This window comes from Amborella trichopoda, chromosome 9 (genome assembly GCF_054954075.1).
Source record: "Amborella trichopoda isolate Santa Cruz 75 chromosome 9, AtrichopodaSantaCruz75HAP2 v2.0, whole genome shotgun sequence".
Lineage (NCBI taxonomy): Eukaryota > Viridiplantae > Streptophyta > Magnoliopsida > Amborellales > Amborellaceae > Amborella > Amborella trichopoda.
The window spans coordinates 13,067,715-13,093,236 of NC_142344.1; the positions used below are offsets into that span (position 1 = coordinate 13,067,715).

At 39.1% G+C, this 25,522-nt stretch overlaps 1 protein-coding gene across 4 annotated transcripts; it reads right to left on the bottom strand.

Annotated features, from left to right (window-relative positions):
- Positions 1-27: 27 nt before the first annotated feature.
- Positions 28-24,579, bottom strand: QC (glutaminyl cyclase). Of its 4 annotated transcripts, none has more exons than XR_016040104.1 (11): positions 24,135-24,579; positions 23,577-23,633; positions 21,850-21,885; positions 21,643-21,707; positions 16,059-16,122; positions 14,123-14,240; positions 13,659-13,751; positions 5,804-5,874; positions 5,673-5,700; positions 958-1,012; positions 28-527 (listed from the first exon to the last, which is right to left on the bottom strand). XR_016040104.1 is itself a non-coding variant. In XM_011630682.3 (11 exons), exons 1-11 carry the CDS (start codon positions 24,432-24,434, stop codon positions 433-435), a joined length of 987 nt encoding a protein of 328 aa, XP_011628984.1. In that variant the 5' UTR covers positions 24,435-24,579; the 3' UTR covers positions 28-432. The 4 variants fall into 4 exon arrangements, 2 of the variants coding, with proteins under 2 accessions (XP_011628984.1, XP_088702041.1); XM_011630682.3 differs by having other exon boundaries at positions 13,659-13,756; XM_088845915.1 differs by having other exon boundaries at positions 13,659-13,756; positions 21,850-22,358.
- Between the last annotated feature and the right edge of the window lie 943 nt (positions 24,580-25,522).

A 25,522-nucleotide genomic window follows, 5' to 3' on the forward strand; every position in this document is an offset into this window, starting at 1 on the left:
CAACCTTATGCAAACCACACCTTTTAATTTATCGATTGAATCACTTTCATTTGGCTCAATGCGCTATAAGTGTCCATAGAAGCTATTTGTCAACTACAGAGATTCTGGAAAACTTCCATCGGAATAGAGGATTGATGTTCTCTTTAATTATTCTCATAACCAACTTGGATATACAAGTGAAGTGACCTTTGCATATCACTTATCAGGCTAGGATGTTGGATCCCCCACCGTCATGTAACATAACGAAATCAGAATGAGAAAATAAGTTACAAATAAATGAGTGATATTTGTCCTTCGACATGTATGCTAGCTAGCAGCCATCTTTGCTTTCATCATCATCCCAGCCATTGAAATTGGTTTCACCAGTCACTCGCATCTACCTTCATGAAGATGTAGTTTGGCAAAAGAAGGGTATAAATGGGAGCTTCCGTGCTACCTTAGCTGGCAAATTTCCATAATGTCTTTCTTCATTGGACCTGATGGATGCAGCTTGATTTCATAAAGCTTCGGCCACCACTTCCCAGTAACTGCAGAATGCCATTCAACATGCATGATTTTCAAGGGCGACTTAGAAATCAAAGCTTGATAAACTTAAGCATTAATAGAAGAGTTTCGAGCTTGTGTGCAGTCTAGCCAGAGAGAGAGAGAGGGAGAGAGAGCATGTGTGAGGTCTAGCCAGAACAAGCTTGTAAACCCATTCATGGATTACATGTTCAAGCAGTCATAGGACTGTCTTTGGCCAGTAAGGAGATGTCATCATCTAAGTTTCATGGGAATTGCTCGATATTGATGTGTAATCAAATTGGTGTATTTCTATGAATACAGCCAAGCCACACCATTTTCAGCTTGGTAAGTTTTCGACAAAAATATCAAAAAGGATTCTCTCCAAACTCTATTTTCTCCAAGTGTCAGCTTCTAAGCTGAGTTAATGTATAAAACCAGTGTGTGAAACATTACCATAATGGCGGTTCTTTTCTTCATCCCAAGCAATGCCATTGAGAACATCAATACCCTGTAATATTAACAATCTTAGAAAAAATAAAATTGGAAATATTACCTCTCTCAAACTGGACTTCATTCTAAACAGAGCACATCTATAACAAGAACCTAGATTATGCGAATCATGAGGAATGTGAGGCATATCTGTGAATATCATGTTCAAGAAACTATCATTTCAAATAAGTATAAAAGATTATGCGAATCATGAGGAATTTGAGGCATATCTGTGAATGTCATGGTCAAGAAACTATCATTTCAAATAATTATAGAAGGAAAAAATAAAGAAGAAAACCCTTCAGAAGCTGCTGCTACATGCAGGATATATTTGGAAACTGGAAAATCATGACACAGAACAATCCCTTAAAGGGAAATCACGAACAATCAAAACTAAAGGTACTATGTGCTACAATCAATGCCGTAATACAAAAAATAAATGATAACTTGTAAAGGATTCATGAGAAATCAAAATTAAAAACACTATGTGCTGGAATACAATGCCGCTATACAAATAACGCACGTTCAGTACAATAAATGCTATCAATACCAAAACTTGGAATGCTACAACATATGATGGAATAACAGATCTCATTCCGAATAAATTTTAAGTAACAAATGATGGAGTCATAAAAGAACGATGTTGAGCTATAGAAATCACCCTCTTGTTGTTGACATAACAAGGATAGAGTAGAAGAATCGTTTAGTCAACCCCACAAGGCTATTATAAATAGGGGATGTGTAAACAATGTTTATGTTCAAAATCCCCATATTAACATGAGAACATTCACAAGTTTGCCATTAGAACAAACAACAAACTATGCAAAGTTACATTCTAAATACAGTATAACAAAATTGTTCCTTATGCAAGGCACTTGTGAACTTACCTACCACAATACCAGCTTGTTTTTATTTTTCTCTTTGGCAATTCATCAGCTGGTCCTTATGTCTCAATATTGGCTCAACTTTCCATTCAACAGGTTCACAATCAAAATCTATATCCTTAAAATCCTGTAAATTACCAGAAATGCCAATAAGCTTTGGAAGTAGGAGCGGGACCGTACTGCCACTTATGAATGTTCGACCTCCAAATTTCATATGATGACTAGAGTTTTTTATTCAGTGCTCCAAAACTTTAGGTTCCTTGTTGATAAGGGTTAAGCAAAAGATTGAAAGACCGAACCATTAACACTTGGGCACTTTTTCCTTTATTCTGAATTCTGATAGACAATACAAAGGGGCACCAAACGCTACTTTCATTCATGCGCATAACCAAACTTTGATTCGGAAATCTCATCAGTAATTATCTATTTTGGTCTAGCTGTTAGGATGGCAGAAAGGAACACAGCCCATGGGTCAATTGACTCAATCCTAACTCTTGTGGCCATTCGGACAGAAGACTTGCAGTAAATCCATCAAATGAAGGAGACATAACTTCTATCCACAACATGATATTCACAAAAATCAAATTAAAATTCAATAGTTGTACACCTTGCAGTACATTTTGGAGTTATGGCCTCTCAGGGCCTTAAAACCAAGATTCTCTCAATCAGTAGGAATGAGTAAAAGAAGATGATTCTAGGTGCTTGGTGCACTGGGGCCCTGAATCATATACCCAGAGTAAATAAGGCAATGAGATCATATTTTAGAGGTGTGAAGGTCAACTCTAGTCAGGGATATACTTAGACAGCATACCTCGGGTTAATGTGTTCGCTAGGGCTAAGAGAACAAAAAAGATATCAAAACCCGAGTACCTTAAGTGTAATGACCCTATATAGGATGGTCATGACTCAAGGGACATGAGTCGGTACCCTAATAATTGACCACCCTATGGCATGTGCACTCATGGGAAACCACTCTTCTGATGTATTATGATCCAACTAGGAAGAGCTATAGTGCACATGTGCCTTGAGAGAGCCCTTGCATATGAGCACTACAATATCCCCAAGGGTTAATCCACTGACACCCTAGAGTGTTAGAATATTGACTGGGGTAACTTTGATAACTCATATTTTGTGCCCTTGCTAGAGCTGTGGAGCATAGGCTTGTTGGATCATTCCGAGAGAACGGATCATCATACTGAACTAGCCCAATAGAGTGCTCCGGTGCCTAGATATTAATAATGAGAACTCATTTACCCATATTGTCCAATTTTATTTTGATGCCAAAATGATTATTTTTTTTATGGAAAATGATTTAGAGAATTTTTGTGAATTTTTTAGAATTTTTCAGAAATTTTTGGACCAAGAAAATGAGTGTTTTGAAATTGTTTGGGGAAAATTCCAATCAAGGACACGCCGGTTGGGCACTATCCCCCTTGCTCACTGGCATCATCAAGACGCCATCACTATTGGGGGGTCCTATTTTGGTATTTATAACATTGTTTTAAAAGGTCATTTATAAACTTTGAGAAAAAAATTGTGTTTAAAATTTGATTTTATCACATGCTTAATTAGCACACATATGCCTTGATCACAAGTGCTTAGGGTTAGGGTTGAGGGCAAGCCTTGAAAATAAGGTTGAAACCCTAAGTAGTTGGTGGAAACCTTATCTTAATTCACCTTTTTGAGTGGCATCATCCTATTGGCTAAGCCCAAGTGCAATCTATCTAATGGCACATTGTGACTAGATGATCTATGAGAATTATTCTATTTGAGCATTTAACAAAATATAGTTGCCAACTTACCTAAGAGCTATGCCCCTCCCCCTTTCATTTCTCATTATTTCAAAAAAATTGGATGGGCAATTTTGGAATGGTGAAATGGCTTATGAGAAAATTATTTAAGACCTTAGGCCAATGTGGTAAATTAACATAATCTAGGGATTTATGGAGTGACAATTGTATGAAATCACATCCCTTCATCTTGATGGCTAGATAAGGATGTATAGCTACGATCATGCCCCTCTCATGTGCCATTAATGATGAGCATCAAGAGCTAAGATCATATCACTTAAAATGCCGCACTACCACTTATCTATATATACCCTACTTGGCTTCATTTCATATAAATCATAAGCTTCATTCTCTCTCGAAGGGGAATGCCCCACCAAGTTTTCTATCTCTCTCCTCCATAAGAAAGTCTTTAGAGAGAGAAACCCACATTTGAGTAGTATGCCCATCTCCTTTCTCCTCTCTCTCTCGATACCTCCTTGATTTTAGAGCGAGATTCCCACTTTGAGTGGCGCGCCCTCTCTATGCTTCTTTACCCTTTTCTTCATGAGATCAACATATCCCAAGTGTGGGAAAGTAAGAAGAAGAAGTGTGAGAATTAAGAGAGAGGAAATCACCATTAAAGCACTATTATATTTTCTCTCCACGTAATCCTTATAGTTTTATTTGCTTCCTTGAAAAGCTTCAACGCCATCATTTATGCTTGCTGTAAATTAGGAATTACAGTAGCATTTGATGAATCCCTGATTGATCTTCCTCGAGTATTGAGCATCCATTGAAAATTACGCATCTATTCCTTTATACGTGCATAGTCTAAACCATAATCTTGCAATTTAAGCACCTTTTCCTAAAAAAATTTATCACCTGCTTTCTCTGAGAATTTTTTGGTATTTTTTATTCATATCTACAAGCATTTGATGGTCCTTTGAGTTACATTGGGTGAGAGTATGATCATAGATCATCTCCCTTGAGAAACCATACCTATTTTAGTAGATCATTGTTATATACTCCCATTTTGTGTGAGCAGCCCATGCCTGGTTTTATAAATTGTTATCATCATTAAAAGCTAGTCTCTCTCTCTCTCATATTGAAGCTAATTGAGTGGTGATTAAGTGTGCGCAAGCTGACATCATATAAGTGGGATCAGGTGTGTATCATAGCCATCCGTGCTATCATCCATAGGACAAAATTAAGTCCCTAAAAAGTCCATTTATGTGACCCAAACACAAAGGGTTCGACTATTGGCTTCCCATTGATTCTTTGCTGTAATTTTGATTTGATAAATGTTTTGTACCATAAAAAATTGAGTATGCAATGTTTTTTATATCCTTGTGTTGATGCATTATGGCCCTATATCTTATGGCCATCATAGAAGTCATCCTAAATCCTTGGCCATAAGCCATGCAAAATGAGCTCGATATATGGCTTACCATGATCAAATCCAATATGAACATGTGAATATATGTTTGATGGAGGAAATTGACTTCAATGTGTTTGATGAAATTCTAAAGTGATATATAATTTGGCAATGTAAATTGATCTTTGGACTTTGTCAAGGGACTAATTAGAGTTGTTATTTTTCTTTTCAAGTGTAAGATGCCAAGTTTGGTAGCTGGAAATACTCTACATTGATGAAAGTTTCATGTAATTAGAATACTATCGAATTGTAATGAGAAATTTTTTTAAATTGTGTCACTTGGACTTGGCTCAATACACCCTCACATTTTACCACTGAAGCAAATAGCATAACAAATATGGCAATAACTATACCATATTCCATGACCTAACAGCCTTTAAAGGCATAACATTGAAGGATCTAGCTATTCTTTTGTTAAGATGCTCCCAAGTAAATTTCTAGATTGTAGTCCTCTCTAAAGTAAGAGACATCTTGGGAGAATATAATTGAATACAAGGCAGCAAGCATGCATGTATCCTTGAACGGAGAAAAAGTCATATCATATGCTAAACAAGACTTCCACAATATTTGTAAAAACATCACCAAAGTTACCTTGTTCCCAGATGATATCAACCCTTGCCTGAAAAGTCAAATTACATATACGTTATCTACTAGGCTGCAATGAAAGTTTATGCATCTCAATAGACATTACAACTTTTTTACACCATAACAGGGGAGCAAACCTTAAGCTGTGGAGAAGGATCCATCCTGTGACTAAACCATCTTTATGTGAAATTCGAGCGATACAATCAGACTGCAGAAATTAGTATGGCAAATTTGAGAAGAGAATCACATAAATACTAGCGTTTATACAACGTAAATAATAAAGAAGCATTTATATTTTTCCTCCAAAGCATGCTAATTTGAAGATCCAATTACATAGGATAGCCAAGCAGGTATTGTTGTTGAGAGGCACCAAGATCCATGAATAATGAAGCTCAAGCATTATTATAGACTTTTAGTGGCAAGAAATTCTCTGAAAATTTTTTGAGGAAGTTGAAAGAAATTTGTGGCAAAATAAGGTTCAATCATTCAATTCGATTAAGTCAGGATCTGATGGAACTTAAAAATTGGACATTGATCCCCAAGTTCAGGCTTCTGAAAGCATGGGTCTTTTTGAAATAAAAATAAAAAATTGTAGTACTCTGAAATAATACTTTGGGGGAACAAATAAAGTTGTCTCGTGTTAAAGTGACAAATTACAGACAAAACACTCAAACCTTTTGAAACTTTAAATTGAACGGCTTAATCAGAAAATATAAGATGAAGCCCAACAAATCAAAGATGAGCGTGAAGCTTCAAAAGTTAAAAGTAATGTGCTCTGGGCCCTTTGGAGAAGACATTTGAGAGCAGCTTTCATGCTCCATACGTTCAGATGATTTTTGTTTTTTTTTTTTTTTTGAGAATGTTTACTTGTATTGAGGAAAAAACAAAATACAAAGGTTGCCCTCCCACAAGGAGTGGTGAAGGACAGTAATATACCCTTTACCAGAAATAAAGCCCATAACAGGGCAGCAGAAGTACAAAGCTATAATAGGATCAAAACCAAACTAGGAGATCTACGGTGGACAGTTCACAGAATTTGAGCCGAGAGCTCCAGATTTGGCTAGTGAGTCAGCGATGGAGTTGGCCTCTCTCCACGTATGCCTCCAAGCGATTTGCAAGAGGGAGCACCTATGTTGGATTTCGTCAAACACGGACTCTAGCCTCCAAGGGCACTGGGCCGTGGTAGATGCCCAAGCGATAACATTGGCAGAATCTCCTTCGATCACCAGAGAGTTTCCCCAGCCCCTGTTGAAGTGTTGAAGGCCATGAAGGAGGGCCATTACCTCTGCCTCGGTGGAGTCTGAGCTACCGAGGGGAGGGTGCAACCGGCATGGCCGCGATAGATGCCACCTACACCGGAGGGTCCAGGAATGCCCAGGGAGCAACCATCGAAATTAAGCTTAATGCACCCTGGACTGCAAGGTAACCAAGAGGCTGATCGAGGAACTTGGGTAGGCCTTAACTGAAGCATAGCCTCCCAATTTTGGTGGAAGTCCACCAGTGAGAAGCACTTGAAAGGTTTAGAGTTGGTTGCCCAAAAGATGACCAACGATCTCACCTTTTCCATCAGCGTGACAGGATTAGAAAATTCTCCCCTAAAGATTCTCTGGTTCCTTTCCAACCACATAGTCCACAGTAAGGCTGCCACAGAAGGTTTCCAAAGAATAATACCTGATCTAGCCCATGAGGGTGAAAGGTAAGAAGAGAAGAGCTGTGGAACAGTCTGAGGGGTGACCCAAACCCAACCAAAAATTTGGAGGATAGAGTTCCAGAGGAAAGATGCTATCTCACAATGTAGAAAGAGATGAGCATTGGTTTCAGCTTCTTTCTTACACATGATGCACCTGTTGGGTAGTTGTAGGCCCCTTCTTTGAAGATGGTCCACAATTAAGGCCCTCTCATGGTGGTCACCCAAATAAAGAAGGTGATTTTAGCGGGAGCCAGAGAATCCCAGGTCTTAGCAGCAACGTGGGCAGGAGAGCAGAGGGGGGAAGGGAGGACAAGAGGAAAGCCTTATAAAAAGAGGCAACCGAAAACACTCCTGAAGGGGAAAGGGTCCAGACCACTTTATCGAAACCCGAAGAACGGAGGAAAAAGTCGTGGAGCAGGATCTGCAAATCAAGATAATCAGGTAACTCGGAGTCACTAAGGGGCCTTCTGAAGGTAGGGGTCCAAACCCTTCACCGGGGGGAGGGTTCAAAATTCTCAGCAATGGTGGATAAATGGTTTCTAGCCAACCGCTAAAGGGTGGAGAATCAGTCCCTGAGTGGGGTGTGGCCCAACCAAATGTCGACCAAAAGGCAATACGGTTACCCTCTCTAGGATATGGGAGAGGAAGCGGTGAAGGCAAGAATGGAAACCCTTCCAAATACTTGAGGCAATGTAGGGGACCCTGGAGTCAGGGAACCAAGCCTCGGGAGGGCACCGATATTTGAGATGGCCCACCTCTTGACCTAAGTGATCTGTTTGGGATGCAAACCTCCACCACCACTTACCAGAGTGCAACATTGGTCTTCCTAATGTTGCGAATGCCCAGGCCTCCAAGGGATTTCGAGGTGCAAACCATCTCCCAAGCAATGAGATGAAATTTCCTTCCATCGGTACCAGACCAGAGGAAATTTCTCATGAGTTGTTCGAGCCAATTTGCAACAAAGATTGGGATCCGGAAAAGGGACATTTGGTAAATAGGAATGTTAGAGAGCGTCGCCTTAATCAGGGTGAGTCTACTTGTAACGGAGAGGAAACGACCTTTCCATCCTGTGAATCTCCTATCGAGCTTATCGATAATATGGGACCACTGACTTGCTTTAGGCTTCCTGATACACAGGGGCAAACCTAAATAAGAGGCAGGCAAAGGTTGAGCTTTGCAGCCCCAAAGATCAGCAAAAATAGACACCGACTCCAAAGTCATCGCCACCCCCATCATACTGGTCTTGGCAAGGTTAACTTTGAAGCCTGTAGCCCATTGGAAGCATCTGAGAAAAATGCGAAGGTAGTGGACCTGATCAGGCAAGGCATCACAAAAAAGGAGGGTGTCATCGGCGTATTGAAGGTGGGGGACCCAAGGTCCCCTGGGGCTAGCCTGGAAGCCCTTGACTATGTCAGCATGGTACAGACCCGAAAGGGAACCACTAAAGACTTCAGCAGCAATAGAGAAAAGGAAAGGCAAAAGGGGATCGCCTTGCCTCAACCCCTAGAAGCTTGAAACAGGCCCTTGGGTGTGCCGTTGATGATAACCGAAAACGTGGGTGATGAGATGCACCATCTCATCCACCTCCGCCAATGTGCACCAAAGCCCATGCGCTATAATGTCTCATCGAGAATATCCCAATCGATGTAGTCATACACCTTCTCCCAATCCAGCTTAATAACCAAACCATGGGTTTTTGCCAAATGATTGGTATGAAGGCATTCGTGAGCAATAAGGGCACCATCTAGGATTTGATGATCCTTGACAAAAGTGTCTTGACTGGGGTGAGATAACCCAACTCAGCACCTCACGGATTCTAATGGCTAAAACCTTAGAGAGGATGTTGTAAGAGTTATTGACTAGGTTGATGGGCCAAAAGTCTTTTAATTCCTCTGCACCTTTGATTTTGGGGATTAAAGCCAGAAAGGTAGCATTCATGGCCCTATTGATCACTCCGCTAGAGTGGAAATCAGTAAAGAAAGCCACCACGTCAGTCTTAAGGGTGTCCCAAAACTGAAGAAAGAAAGCAACAGGGAAGCCGTAGGGGCCAGGGGCTCTATCGTGGCCTATGGACTTGACTGCTTCAAGGATTTCAGCTTCTTCGAAAGGGCATTCCAAGCATACTGCTTTGTCGGGTGGGAGAGCCTTGAAACTAAGGGATGACATAAAAAGCCTCGGGCCTTCTTGCGCCTTGAAAAGGGTCTGGAAGAAGTCGATGAAGGCCTGCTCAGTGAGCTGTGGTTGGTCAAGATGCTGATCTCCAACTTTGATAAGGGAAATAGTATTGTCACGTTTGCAACAATTCGCAACCTTATGGAAGAAAGCGGTGATATTATCACCCAGTTTATACCACTTGACCCTGGAGCGTTGTGCCCAAAAGATTTCCTCCTTACGAAGAATGGAATGGAGAGCTAACTTGGCTTCGCGACGCTCAAGAGAGAGGGATGAACATTCCCCAAGAGAATCAAGGCGGAGAATAGTGTCGAGAAAAGGCTGCTTTTGGGCCAAGAAATTCCCCGAAAGGTTTTTGCACCAATCCTTAAGGGCAAGTTTTAAAAGTTGTATCTTACGCTGAAGGCGAAAGCCAAGCCAACCACGAACGATAGGGAGAAAGAAAGCCACCACAAGGCAATGAGGAAGGGGAGATGGGGCTCCTACAACCAAGACAGCTCAAAACGGAAGGACTTGGGACCTTGACCCAGGGTAGTAGTGTTGAGAAGGATAGGCCAATGATCGGAGATGGGCTTGGGGAGGGCTACAAAGTGGGAGTTGGGGAAGGATGCGTCCCACTCAAGAGAAAGGAGGTACCAGTCCAGCTTAGACAGAGAGGGTCTTCCAAGTGGTTCGACTAGGTGAAGTGAGCCCCTTGAAGGGGTACATCCAGCAGTTGATTGCTGGTAATGAAGTCAGAGAACACCATCATCGTGGGGGAAATCCTTGACTTAGAGCTCCGTTCAAAGGACCACCGAGTAATGTTGAAATCTCCCCCAATACACCAGGTCGAGGGGGAAGCTAAGGCAATGGATTGGAGTTCAGACCAAAAACTATCTCTTCGAGCTTGGGAGTTGGGGCCATACAGCGCAGAAAATTTCCATGGTAAACCATTTGATGTCCTAAGAAGGGAGATTGAGACCGGGAACCCCCAATAAGAAAGGATGAGAAAGAATGAAGAGAAGAGTCTCAAATGACCCATATACCTCCGAATGCACCATTGGACGGTAGAGCCAGCCATTGGCAAGGACATCGACCCCAAGTTTGATACATGTCTTGGAGCGACGAAGTAGGCACTTTGGTCTTTAGCAAAGCCAAGATCGCAGGCGAGTGTTGCCGCAGAAGTTGAGCATGTGTCGGCATTTCAAAGGGTCATCGAGGCCCCTAATGTTCCAGGTTAAAATCTTCATGGATGGGGGAGAGCAGGCAAAACGTCTCCCTATAAGACGAGTGACGGGGCGACCACTCGAAAAAGGCAAATCGACATTCGAGGGGTCAGCAAATGGCCCATCACGATCAGCGTTGATGTGGCAGATGAGATCAACTATTTCCCTTGGGCCCTTGGATCTAATGTTCGCTCGGAAGAAAAGGTCATTTCAATGAAATGGCCTCCAGATGGCTGGGAAAAACCATACCCATCGCCTTGATTACCTTGAGGGTATCGCCCAGGGCAGCGTCGAAAGCTTTGGTGGAATTAGAATCATCTGAGGGAGGGACGAGGGTGCCAAGGGGCTCCCCACCAGAACAGGCCAGGGAAAGGGAAAAGGGGCAATCATCAGGGGCAAGAGGAAGGGGAGACCCGAGTGGAGAAAGAGAGGCGGAGATTACCCCTCTGGCAGGAGGCACGAGAGGCGAGGGGGTCGAGACCCAGGCGGGGCACCAAGGGGGGGGGGGGAAGTGGGTGGATGAAAGCAGTTAGGGGACAAACTGACTGATGAGAGGGCTTAAGCCTTGCCAATTACTTCTTTGCCCTTTATCCTTGGTGGTTGCTCTAACACATTATTCAAAAACTAAGGGTGATTTTGTAAGGGCATATTGGATACATTTAGAATAAAAACATGGGTCAAGGACAAAATGGTAAAATGGCATAACTTAGGGTTAGGGTGAGTGATAATGGTGTGAAATCTCATCCCTTCATCCTAGTGGTTGGATGGAGATGGGTGGTTAGATACATTAGCCTCTCATGTGCCTTGGATTATTACATCAAGGGTGTTGATTGAGTCCAAGGTTACCCATGTTATAAAAGCACATCATGAGATCTCAAACCCTAACTATCTCAACTCTTGAACCATTTTGAAAAATTTGTGCCCCCCACCCCCTTTTTCTAGAGCTTTGTGAGAGAAAATTGAAGAGAGAGAGACCCCACATTTTTTTCACACAAGGCTTTTAGAGTTCCATTGATGGTGATCTTGATGGTGGTCCTCCTTTCTTATGCTTGAGTCCATAGTGTGCATTTATCAAAGTAAACTCCATTGAATTTTTTTTTCTATCTCATGAGTTCATATTCTTAGCATCTATAGTTGTTGGAGTTTTGAATTTACAAAAGTTTCATTGATCTTAGAATCCCCATTTGATCATCTTTCTCATCATACTTATTCATAGTGTGGTCCTTCATGAGTTATAGCCTATATGCATGAGAATCCATGATCATGCATAGTATCCATTGATTACTTTGCTTCAAATCCATAAAAAACTTTAGTCTCAGTGTGCCACTGAATTTCCAGAAGTTTTTCATCATATTTTTACTTATGGGGGTCCATAATCCTTTCATACAAGACTGTATTGGTGATCTGAGGGACCACCGTGTGTAGTTTGGCCATAACTCTCTTGTTCGTTATCCTATTCGATTCAAACTTTTTATATTCTGTTTTGGATCATAATGTCAATGTGTTGAGATCTGAAGAAGTGATTTTAAGGTCTGTAATTGCTTCCCATTTGGATTAAACACTCTTATGAGATTGAACCATTTTTTTACAATCCAAAGGGCGACAAAATTAAGTCCTTATAGGGCCCGATTGCGTGGCCCCAACAGAAAGGGTTCAACACATGGCTTCCCAATTTTAATTTGGCATTCTAATTCCCTGTTTAGTTGATTTTATTCCTTAGAATTATGTTTAGATCAGTTGTATGTTGTATTTAAGCTTTGAGACATAGTTTATGTAATTTGTGCTATGAAAGTGTAATTCATAAGCTAGTCTTGCTTTATATGTAATTGCCCCATAAGGGGTTAATATTTGAGTCTATTTACAGTTATTTTACAAGGTTAGAAACAGTTGTAATTGTCATTTAAAGGATTATAACTTATTCACTTAGCTTGGTTTTAAACAAGTCGCTTGTTGAAGGTGTCAATTTTTCCTTGTTTTTTGGCTTGAAAATTTGCTCGAGTCTTTGTATCCACTATCAAATGTAACAGCTAGGAGTGGCACGTAGTTGCAAGAGTTGACACATGAACTCCTAAAGCCACCATTTTGGACTTCGCATAGACTCAGTTCTCCCAATTCTTTGAAAATTTGTGAAGTTCTATGCAAACTTCTTCAAAAAAATGTATCTTAGCCAAGCCTTCAACTTCTTTAGTAACCCACTAAATTGAGGCTTTGCCCTTACAATAAATTGTTTATGGGAGTAAATCATTTCAGAGACAGAAAACTTTCTTTTCCCCCAAATCTGTAACCTTTTTCTTTTCTGAGATCCGCGATGAAATTCAAGATCAGTGGTCGAAGGAATCAGACAAGCAAATCAGAATTTTGTAGTCTTTCGAGCTAAATACGTGTCAAACTTTTCATTCTAAGGAAATTAGAAACTTTCAAGAGACAACATAAACTTTCCAAAGAATGAGTCAGCAATCTCAGATGACCAAATAGAGAATTGGTTCTCTCTTGGTGATGCTGATTCATAACAGAAAGAAAATTGAGAAAGGCAATTTCTAAAATCATCATTAGAGGCTCAAATAGAGTTGGAATAAGCTCAGTTCAAAGATTAGGAAATCCGAGTAGCAAAAACTGCGTTAGGCAGAAATATTTTTTTAAAAAAACTGTTCCAAGGCTTCAAGATTACCCTTTAGCAGATTGTGCGTAAGTACGGTAGAAGCCACTTTATTTTTGTTCTGTTTTGATAATAAACAAAACTTTATCACAAATGTTCAAAGATGTACACTAAGAAGTCAAGGAGATGCAAGATCAGCTCACAATCTTGTAGATAAAATCAAGGATCTGTACATGTTGAGCTCTTAAATGCTGTTGAACTTCAACAGCATTTAAGAGCTGGAGTTCTATGCAGAAATTCATGTATAGTAAGGATAATCTACAGCATACCTGCCAAACATTGGCCCACACTTCACCATTTACAAACTCGAGTTCATTGATATTATGTACTTCATAACCATTGTATTTAACATTTACTTTTTCCTGCACTGGTCACATCAAAATTCAGAAACTGTAAACAAACAAGAATAGGAGACTTCTAAATTTGATTGATGCATACCAAATAAAAAATTTATGGATTATTTATATCAATAGATTTACGGATTATTTATATCAATAAATCTGATCTGAAATTAAGTTCATAACAAATTTCTTAGTAAGTGGCAGTTCAAGCAGGGTGGTCCAGAGAATACTCATTTCTTTTCTTTCTTTCTTATCTTAGTATTGAAAATAAAGAAGCCCAAACAGTCAACCTTTATGTGCAGCAGTCCAGTTGAGATAATAAAAAACACAGCCAAATCACAATAGAATAAAAGCATAATACACAAAATACAAAATATTTCAATGGGAAGCACCTTTGAGGGTTTTTGGGTCAAGTTGGTACAAGGTGGAACTACCATCACTTCCAAATATAGTTTTCCCATCAGTTGCTAGTCCCCAACCATCTTTCATCTCATGAGTGAACTTCTCAAACTGCACATGAAATACAGGTAATTTTATCAAGATTAATGAAAAGAGAACCACAGGAATAAAGTACTACAGGAAAGAAACACATCAGAAAACATTATATTGAATGAATCATCCCTCTCATTTTTTAACAATACATAACATGGAAGAATTTGGCCTGAATTGTCCTTGTAGTGGAGAAAAAGAATTTCAACTCAAAAAATGTAAACCTAATATTTCAGATATACAGGTACGGAAATGATAACAATACCAGAAACCCAAGTGAATTCTAGAAAAATTTGATGTGCGAAGGCATGAAGGTCTGAATAAACTAATTGCTCCCAATAAGTAATGTACTTGCAAAGAAAATTAGAAGGGGAGAAAAAAAGAGCTTGCCTCAAACTAACACATCAAATGAAGTCCGTGAAATGTGGTTTACCTATTTGGCTTATCTCCATACCAAAGGCCACTCTGAAAATTCTACTATTGCTGATACAGAGTTACTCAGAATAAAAAAGAAAATTTGAGTACTAAACTACTGGCCTCAACCCAGCACTTCAAATGAATTCCACAATCTTTGAATAAAAGAATCTCTATGATGAGCTGGAATACAAATTTTAGTTTTTTTACAACTAAATATCTGAGCAGAAAAAAGACATGTTGCCTTAAACCCCAAAATGTTAAAATTCACTAAACCTTAGAAAAGACAAATTGACAGAACAACTAAACTGCAAGGATATCCACACCAAGTGGACCCATCCAATGATCAGAACAAAGTAACATGTTGTTAACTTACAAGATATAACATGTCTAACAAGCTAGAACTGAACTCAGTTTAGAGGAAGAGAAAGAGATGGAGATACATTAAAGACAACCACTATAGACACAAGTTAATCATATTTATGATGTCAGCATCATATAGAACCAAAACACAGAAACCTGCCTTCAATAATTAACACATCAGACCTCAGATTAATAGGTTTATTTCTATTGATAGCATCCCGAGAAAGATGAAATAAAAAACAGAGAGATCCAAAGAAATTGCTTTGACTAGATAGATTATTGACCACTTGTCATTACCTTTCAGGTTGAGCGACTTAAACGAATAACTTCAGTCAAAGGATGCAGGATTTAGGCCAGATTTGTAGCCCAAAAAGATTGGAGATGGAATTGTATTCCACAAACATCCAATGGGGATAAGATCAGACCACCCGTTTTAATCAAAGTTTTCCAAGTACGACCTAAAGTACTTTATGACCTCCATTCAAGTGGTTATGCATGTGCCATAAGCATGAGCCTTACTATCTTAAACTAGAGAATACATACATCGGTTAGGTATCTTTTGAGCAAAAAGCAAACTGTCATGGGTCAGGTCAATCATGAAATAAGGCTCTACAAGAGTTTTATGCCAATATGATATGTGATGCACATAGCAAAACCTCTATATACTCACTAATCCGCATCCAAACTCAGTTTCTTTTATGCACTCAGTTGCCTATTCAAGTCCACATCAATTCCATGGAAGTCACAAGAATCATATGCGCATAGTTCATTAATGAAAATGGACATCACCTGTCTGCAATTTCAATTATTGAGTGATAGCATAATACCAAATTAAGGGACAGTATTTCAAGGGCTAGTTTCAGTCGAAATAAATAAGTCAGCAAGATCCTTATTGTCATCAAGCATAACATCTTCTGCAACTCTGACCTTGAAAATCACTTGCATGAATTTTAACCAATTTAGAGAGAAACCGTGCAAGAAATCAGTATGTTAGGCTAAGGATCAACTAACATTAGCCAGAGTGCAAAAAAAGTAGACTGTCAAAAAGAAAGATGGACGTACTTTACTGAGATTGTGCTGGTCATATATATAACCAATATTGGTTAGCCAAGTCACCTGAAATAACCTATACAAGGGCATTTATGAGTTAGATTTATCATAGTAGTTGTATGCCTAAGTAACCATCAAAAAAATAGAAACAAAGCGATACTATTAACTTTAATGGCTTCTTGCCTCTAATCATGTACGAAGCAAAAGACATGACCAAGAAGGAATAAAACACTGTCCCACAAAATTTGTTCTAATCTTTTGATAGTGAAGCACTTCAATTCATTTGTTTGTTCTCACTGCTGAAACAAAAAGGTTCTGAAAATACTCCTTGTACTTGGCACTTCCGCGTTTGTGGATAGCCCAAACTTCTCTTTCAATTTAACGATAACTTTCTCAAAAAAAAAAAGGTTCTGAACAGGTCCCCACGTACTTCGACAGAGAAAGTAATTCTACAACAGAGGCGAGCGAGAGCCTCAATTCGATAAGCCAACATCATTTTCATTATGGTGTATTATCACTTTAGGCTACATGAAAAGCACAGTGTGAATGACAATTACGTTATACACCCCAGCATACAACAGAAATTAAATAAACTATTCCCATATCCCACAATGACAAATAGACTTTGCCATCGAAATTAAACGTGGAGGAAGACCTTGGCCAGTTCCTTTTGAAATTCATAGAAAAAAGGTTTTTTATTTGTATCCTTGGATTGATAAATTAGAGGGTCCAATTTCGATTTTGGTCCCCTTGAATGTTTATATACTATATTTCATTATCTTTCTCATCCATTTGTGGTCCTTTACGTCTTTCTAAGTTGTAAGGGCAATTCTATCCATGTAGACCGGTAACCCAAAGGGATATGGGAATATGCAATATCCTCAAGCTGAGTATAGTGTAAGGTACTCAGACCAGCCATCCACCATCCATACTTATCTATTGACCAGGTGATAAGAAGCTGCTTCACTGATGAAAAAGATGGACTCATAACAGGACTATGGCTCATCATTTCCACCATCCATAGAAAAGCATGGATGGTGGATGGGCAGTCTGAGTACATTACATTGTACTCGCAATGAGTATTGGAAATGTTCCCTATATTCCATACCCCACTTTGGAGTCACAAAAAATGTTAAAAGAGCACAATACCACAAAATGTTAATGAGCACAATCACTGAACTCTCACAATCTATAGACTTCAAAACCATAACATTAAATTATTGCAGTTATATTTTTTGAGGAGTATATGATCCGCATGAGATAGCTTTGTTAGATGAAACACAACCATTATCCAATCCACATGGATTAGCTTGCCTCTTCTGTCTTTTACTCAGTTATTTAAGGGTTTCTGCATCCACTACAGAATCAAAGCATGATGGACCAGATCAAGTACTCCTTCTTCTTTTTCCTTTTATTGTATATATAAGTGTGAATTTTTTTTTTTTTTTTTTTGTGTGTGTGTGTGTGGGTGGGGGGGGGTTTATGCTAATGCTCTAAACATCAAGCCAGTGGCTCGATTCCTGATGTTCAAATTTCATATCTTGCACAGGTGGACTCGAAGATACTCTTTTTATATATCTCACTTTCATGAAAACCTTGTAAGATGCAGTTTTAGAAGAAGATGCGCACCATCTCTAAGGATTTTGTAAAAGTTTAGGGGTGTCAGCTAAATATTGCATTTTCCCTATTGGTCAATAAGTACGTCCTAAATTAGGATTTCTCTACCTTATATGTACTATATATTTTATAATCACTTCCTCTTTTATGCATTATGCTCTTGCAATGGTGGCTTCAATATTGAGAAGATTTGCCCCACATTTATTGTCTTTCATTGAAGCATTGTGTTGTAGTAAGAATATGTAAATTTGCTGGTTCCAGGTGCAGCCTTTTAAAGAATTTCGTTGTGTATTATCTAAACGTTTTAAAATGCCAACTGTTGTGCCGATTGCTCAACTCTGTCATACTTTGATTATTTGGATGGCACGAACACTATAAAGCAACTATCGCAAGGAAAATAGGCCATGCTATTACTAATCCCCAAAAAGCCCAAAAGAACAAGATTTATCAAAGCACCTTCTGCATCCTTTCCCAGTACCACACCTTCGACAACTAGGGAAAATTGAGAACAGAGTTGATAGTACCTACTGGGTAATGCTCCCTCTTCATCAGTTCCAGATACAAATGTCTCCCATCATATGACAACTGACAGCACTCATCCATGCATGTTTGACTTAAGGCACTACTCTTCACGTCTTCAATATTGAACCATTGTCCTCCATGTCCCTCACTTACCTTGTCTATCATATTTTATGCTCCCAAAAATGCTTGGTCTAAGTGTGTCTCCTTTTCTAATCAAGGTTGTCTTGTGCAGGATTCTAGGGAAAATGATAAGACGAGGACTAAAAGTAGGATGATTCAACATGGACACGTTTCCCCTTCAATGCAGACCACTTCTTGAATCATAACTTTTCACCCCGATGACTGCTGAAGACAATCCAAAGCTCAAATTGATGTTTTCTTTGAGTTCTACCACCCTTGTCTGTATGGATCCTTTCTAATTCAGGCAACTCCCAAATCACGGTATGAAGTATAGTGACAAATTTAATTACAGATTTTTGTATTAGATTTCAGTTTAACTAGGTTAGGAAGTATGAGGACTTTAATGTTGTCTAGTAAGTTTCTTCTTTCCAAACTGGTACTTGGAGTTGGTTTTTCCATTTTGCTAGAAAAGTTATAGAGGATTGGTGACATCCATATTTTAAAGAGGGACTAGTCTCCAATTGTTCAAAAACAGAGGGACTAGTTTCTTAATTTATAACAGATCTAGCTCCTAATTTGAATCTTGAAGCCTAGATAATGCTTGAATCCAATAAAACAAAATTATAGGGGTTCTATCTCTATAAACAGATTTAGGACCCTATTTGCCGTATAGAATAAATATTGAGTTCTTCCTTTTTGTGGTGCGAGGCCAGATTTGGAGTGATTATTTCACCTCCACAAGAGATTCCTCAACTCCTTTCGTAAAGTGAGTTACTACAACTCCAGCTTAAGATGGGGAGAGTCTCCCCAACAAGTTAGAGCCTGTCTTTCCCTCTTGGGTAACACATCCCCATCCATGATTCTCCATAGCCAAATATAACACCTTATTTATTCCCCACCAAATAGACCCTTCCCAAGCCCTAATGACATAGCTCACCTCCTTCAAAAAGGCATTACCCATAAGCCCTCCAACCCTAAATTAGCATATACTCTTGGCTCATTCCCTTCAAATCAATCAGTCACCCTAGCAGGACATGGAATTTTCCAACAACTTTGGCCCACTTAACACCTTCTAAGCCTAACCATATATGCCGCCCTAATCATGTCTAACCCTTCCCTATCATCTTGCCATCAGTTCTACACTATTTAGACACCTTGAATTCTTGAACCCAATTTGAACTAGGAGACGTTGATACACTAAAAACCATGTGTACTAAAGTTTACACGAAACATAAACCCTTTAGAACTCATATATCCTAAGCCTAACCTGATTAGAACATCCAATCCAACCCCTTGCCTTTTCTTTATAAATGCAGCTTATGTTTATTTTGAAGCAGTGTTTAGTTTCCAGAGGTAACATGACATTAATCAGTGTATGAAACTTCTATATGATGTAAATGACTGCTAAGTTAGTCTTCTTTTTATTGTATTTGGTAGTCGCCAACTTCAGCATGTCAGACTGCTGGACTCACTTAGAGCCCAGAAGGTGGGAAATTTCTCATGAACCACTTCTTCATGACCTAGCTCTAGCTCCTCCAAACGGCCATCAGTTTTCCGATTGTTGCTCACATGGTAATCCAGCCCCTAGGGGCTTTTGAGGTCTTCGTAGGGATCAAAAGAGAACGACATCACTCGCTTACTCAGGTTCCCTACTTTGTTGTGATTCATTGGCAGTTAAGACCAACACATCTTTGGGTCTTAAGTTTGGCCTCTTGAAGTCTTCTATGGACATAATTGGGGGTGCTGAGGGCTTTTGGGCCTTAACTTGTATTCAGAAAATGTGTTTTACAAAGTCTTCGTGCCCTGAAGATGACTATCGATCTTTAGAGTGAACTTTTATGTATGCGTCTCAAAATCCTTTTGTCATCACTAATGATTTGGTAAACTCCCACACTAATAGTGGAGTCAATGAAGAGAATAGCTTTTTGATGAAAGCTCGTTGTTCTTCAAGTCATTGAGATCACCTTGTTTAACTCCAAGAAAGCCCTCCTCTATGTCCATATACGTGCTATTTCCATCCAATAAATTCTTGTTATTGATAATAACCATCCTACCATCCTAAATAAAGAGGCAATCTTGCATCTAAAAATCACACAAAAGGATGTAAGGGATTTATCCACTAATCTCATAATTGACAAATTTGAAAAAGATTGATGTGCTAGACTACTAGTCATCATTCCATGTGCAGGGACGGGAAATGGGTAGGGTTGACCAGTGGACCTGAAGGGTCGACCCAACTGGTCTAGTTCTGAACCCAAACAATAGACCTGATGGGTCGAATCTGGGTCCACTTGACCTTGAGCTAACCAGGGTCGGGTTGTGGGTTCACGTCCAGCCTCCCCCCCCATCCTACCATCCTAAATAAAGAGGCAATCTTGCATCTAAAAATCATACAAAACGATGTAAGGGATTTATCCACTAATCTCATAATTGACAAATTTGAAAAAGATTGATGTGCTAGACTACTAGTCATCATTCCATGTGCAGGGACGGGAAATGAGTAGGGTTGACCAGTGGACCTGAAGGGTCGACCCAACTGGTCTAGTTCTGAACCCAAACAATAGACCTGATGGGTCGGATCTGGGTCCACTTGACCTTGAGCTAACCAGGGTCGGGTTGTGGGTTCACGTCCAGCCTCCCCCCCCCCAAGTGTATATTAGTATAAGACACATATGAATAACATTAACCAAATGTATAATATAAAATATATAACAAAAAATTTTATATCATAATCGTCATCATAATCCGAGCCTTGTCCCTCAATCAGACCATACGTCAATATATCTCTTCTGATTATTTTCATCCATGTCCTTTTAGGTCTTCCCCTTGCCCTATTAGAGCTTTCTACTTTAAGCAAGCCACTCTTAACTGGAGATAAATTTTCATATATTTTTTATTTATAGACGCGAACCCCACCTGACCAGGTGGGACCCTGGTCCAGGTCAAGTCCGTGTCCAACTTAGACCTAGTTGGGTCGGGTCCATGTTGGGGTCAACTCGGATCCCACCCGACCCATTCCCACCCACATTCATGTGCATCACAAAATCTCGCCAAGAGGTAGCAAGTTAATATGCAAATCACAATCAAGCAAGTATAAAGCTGTAGCATATACAGGACAAAAAAGAATAGCTATAGGATATACATTCCATGTTATCAATTAGCAATTAAAATGCATATTCCAATGCAACACCCTCAATACTTACAAAGCGTTACCCGCTAGCTAATTGCAATCTAATGGGCCATTTCAAAACTATAGAGAAAACTAATAGTTGAACCCCATATTTAATGAAGGAAAAAGAGAAGGACGTGAAATATATGAAGAACATGACTAACAAACCTTTCATTCAAAAGAGTAAGACCTTCTCCAAACTGAGAATGATCCATGCGATGAATATCCTCAACCTAAAGATATACAAAGAGAGAACAAAAGATATTGGCATAAACTGTCTATGAGGAGGCAGTCAATCCTGGGAAAAGAAATAACTTTCAACCAAGACACCCGAGTAAATCAAACGTTCTAATGTGAAAGTGTAAAGATCTTTACCTTTCCAGTCGGCATATGCACACGGCGAACTGATGACTTTCAACAAACAAAGGTTAATAAAATGTCAGCATGATTTCCAAGCAAAAAACTTATAATACATCGAAACATTGCAAAATACGACAAAACAAATAACTATGTAAATAAGCATCATACAGAACAGAGGTATATATAACTAACAAATCACCTTGTTAATAAGCATACTTGGGAAATATGTTTAACGAATTAAATAACAGTATAAAGAAGCATCATTCAGATGTAAAGATCAATGCAATAAACAGAAAAATCAGAAGGTAAAACAGATTTCTTTTTTATAATATAGAAAAGATTAGCATGCCACTCAGTCTATGACTAATCAAACTTGACAATGCTGTACTGTAGCAAATAAATAAAGGCAAATGCCAAAGTTCCTTTGAGGATACAACAATATGACCAATGTTGTTCCTTTTTTTCGCCACCTGCCCACAGTTGCTAACTTAATCATACACATTTGTACTCAAGCACATAAACACCTATAGAACAAGAACATGGAAACAATACAATAAGACCAGAGAAATACTAGCTTGTTTCAGCAGACCAAGTACATAATAAAGTATATGTATTATGGAATAACCATTTTCAGAGCATTGCATAATGACTGTTTTTAGAGCATACAGAGTCTTCCCAAAGTAGCAGGGAGGAAACGGAACAAGTACAATGGAAAACGAAAAACAATCAAGCAACAGCAACAGCAAATAGAGAAGCAATATTCCATTAGGAACACCAAGGAAGTGCATAAGGAGTGTTAGTTTCGAAAGCAAGAACACCACTCTATACAACGTTCCTACTGATAGAATTTGACAAAAATGCCAAGGACAAAAATGCCAAGGACAATTGCCTTCGGACCTTGTTGACCACCCTCATATGTGTCAAGCCTAAACACCCTTGACACTAAGACTTGAAAGCCCATATCCATGATCTAACCAAGTGGTCTTATGCCCCCGAGACTGTAACCTTCATAAGAACTCCCTGTACTTCTGGTTGAGTTTCAAGGCATGTCATGCTACTCTCAAGCATCTCATTATTTCTTTTAAGATCTAAACATACAGAATGCATATGGAGCTATATTGCGGATAATAAGTTAGCAAAACTAGAGGTTCCAAAACCTGCCCCTGATGTTTAATCCATGCCATGAAACGCTTCCCAAGCATGAGGTCAGACAAGGTGCTTTATGTTTCGTTCAGTGAAATTAATACTTACCAAAAAAAAGGCCAACAGATTGAGATGTTCATCGTGCATGACAGTATGTGGATTCCACAAACCACAAAAAAAATCTAACCCCTCAGTGAATGACTGACTAACTAGATTTCATGTTACGGTACTTCTTGTGCCAATTATTGAAAGAGCGGATAATTAAGCTGCTCTTAATTCTTTTCAAAGTGCATACAGGATGAAATTAACCATCATCATGATGTTTCCAAGATGAAGATATAGAATGCTCAAGGTGAAAGCACCTTAACAATTTCTAAGATTACATACAGGACAATGGGAAGCTCCAAAATAGAAGACAACCAGAGTCAAAACATTAGGCCATAGACAAATTACTTTTTCCTTCAGTCACGTAAAATGAAATTGGGTTATAATGAATTAAAGCAAAATCATAATGAGCAAAGATATGGAGCAGAGAGAGAAAAAGAGAAAAAAAAAAAAAAAACAGAATATAGAAGGGGAAGACAAGGAGTTCAACTTACATGTCCATTAAGACCAGTTGACTCATATAGAGTATCGTTTCCAGCATAAAGGAGCCCCTGAGAGAAAGAACATGAAAAATCCATTTCTCATCAATTCAGCCAAACAAAAAAGATTTTTGGTCCATTCAGAAACATGTACCAGATTTCCCATTAATCGATTGGAGAAAAGAAATTACCAGCAATGTAACCTACAACCACTAACGACCTTCACTATGCAGCCAAAACTTAAATGATCTATTGAACTTGGCATAGACTCAAAAAATACCCAAAGGCAATATCTTTATCTTGAAACAGCTTAAGCAAGAATTAGAAAGAAGAAGGAGAACTTCGTAAACTCTTGCTGTTGAAGATCCACAACGCTCATTAACATCAATCGGGCGACAATCGAAGCAAAAGTTTATATATAACACATTTTAATGGCAAGAAGATTTTCTAAGGCCAAATTGAGAATCCCAAGCTACCGATAATTTGCAAAAAAAAGATCAAATTATGCAAATTATTCAAAAACCAGGCCTTCATCGCAAGTTGAAGAAAATGAAGAAATCGAGGTGTCTGTACCTGAGTAAAGGCTTGAGGATCATGAGGAAACTCATTAACAACTTCAATGGTATAGATAGAAGCAGACACGGACGACCAGAGGCCATTGATGGGAGCTGCATAAAACAGAAGACCCAACAAGAGAAAACCAGCAAAGAAAGAAGAGACCAAGAGGGCAACAGTGGTTGAAGAAGAGCGATGGGCAACGGAGACAGTGTTGCTCCTTGAAGGGGTTGCTGCAGAGGCCATGGGAGAAGATCGGCGAGGTGCTGATCTCCTGGACAGTTTCAGAGCTTTGGCCATCAATTCAGTAATAAGCATATGAGTAGAGAGAGAAGGTCACAGGCAACTAAGAGAGCGAAAGTCACAGGCAACTAAGAGAGAGAAAGTCACAGGCAGCTTAGAGAGAGAGAAGATGGAAGAAATGCATTGCGTCTTCTTCCCGCGTCTGCGCGTGAGCGAGCATCCGCGGGGTAGGTGGTTGTTTGGATTTCTTTTTACCACAAATAGTAACTCCGAACTACAGAGCAAAATGTGTTATGGCGCAGCAAAACACTGTACCTTGTAATAGGAGCACACTGTACATTCACTCTCTCTGGTAAATTCTAATGGAAACGAGCGGAAGACGACCACTTCTTTCTTTTGGTGAAGGGGGTAAAAATTGCTCCTAATTCGTCATATTTCAAAACTCGTGGTCGTAAGGGTGTCATTAACTTTAAAGTTCACGAAGAAAAATTAATTTTTACTTGACACGTCTTAAGCAATCCAATTTAACGTCTAATGACTATAAGGTAATTGGGATCTTGTAACAAAAATAAGTAGTATCATAGCATTTAATTCCAATTTTACTTTAAGAATATTTTTAGGTCCTCAAACTTTAGGGTAAAAGATGACTCTCTTAACGTTATCAAATAGTGTACTTTGGAACAAAGAGTCTCCTAGTCTCTTTTTGGATTTTGGGTCAATATTATGGCGTTATGCTCATCACATGTGCTTCACGTATCTTTCAACCATAGTCTCTTTCAACTGAATCTTTCAGAAAACAAATAATAGAGCTGATTAACTTTCGAAAATTAGGGGTTTCTATGCTTTAACGCTATAATTGCACCTTTTCAAAATAATCATTGAGAGATTTTAGGTGGTTGCCAAAATTTTAGTTTTAAAAAATATCCTCCCGAACAAATATTGTGTTCGAGGGAAGAAATGTAGAATATTCTTCGTGGAAGCCTAGGATATACATTTATTATGAAATTTAAAACTTCAAGAAAAATATAGATTGAACAAATCTATAAATGCTCAACAATTTTGAAAAAAAATGGGTTGGATAGTGTGTTACAAAATACAGAATTTTAGAATTTGAAATGCTTTGTTTTCATATCTATACATCTTAAAGATCGACATGATTGATT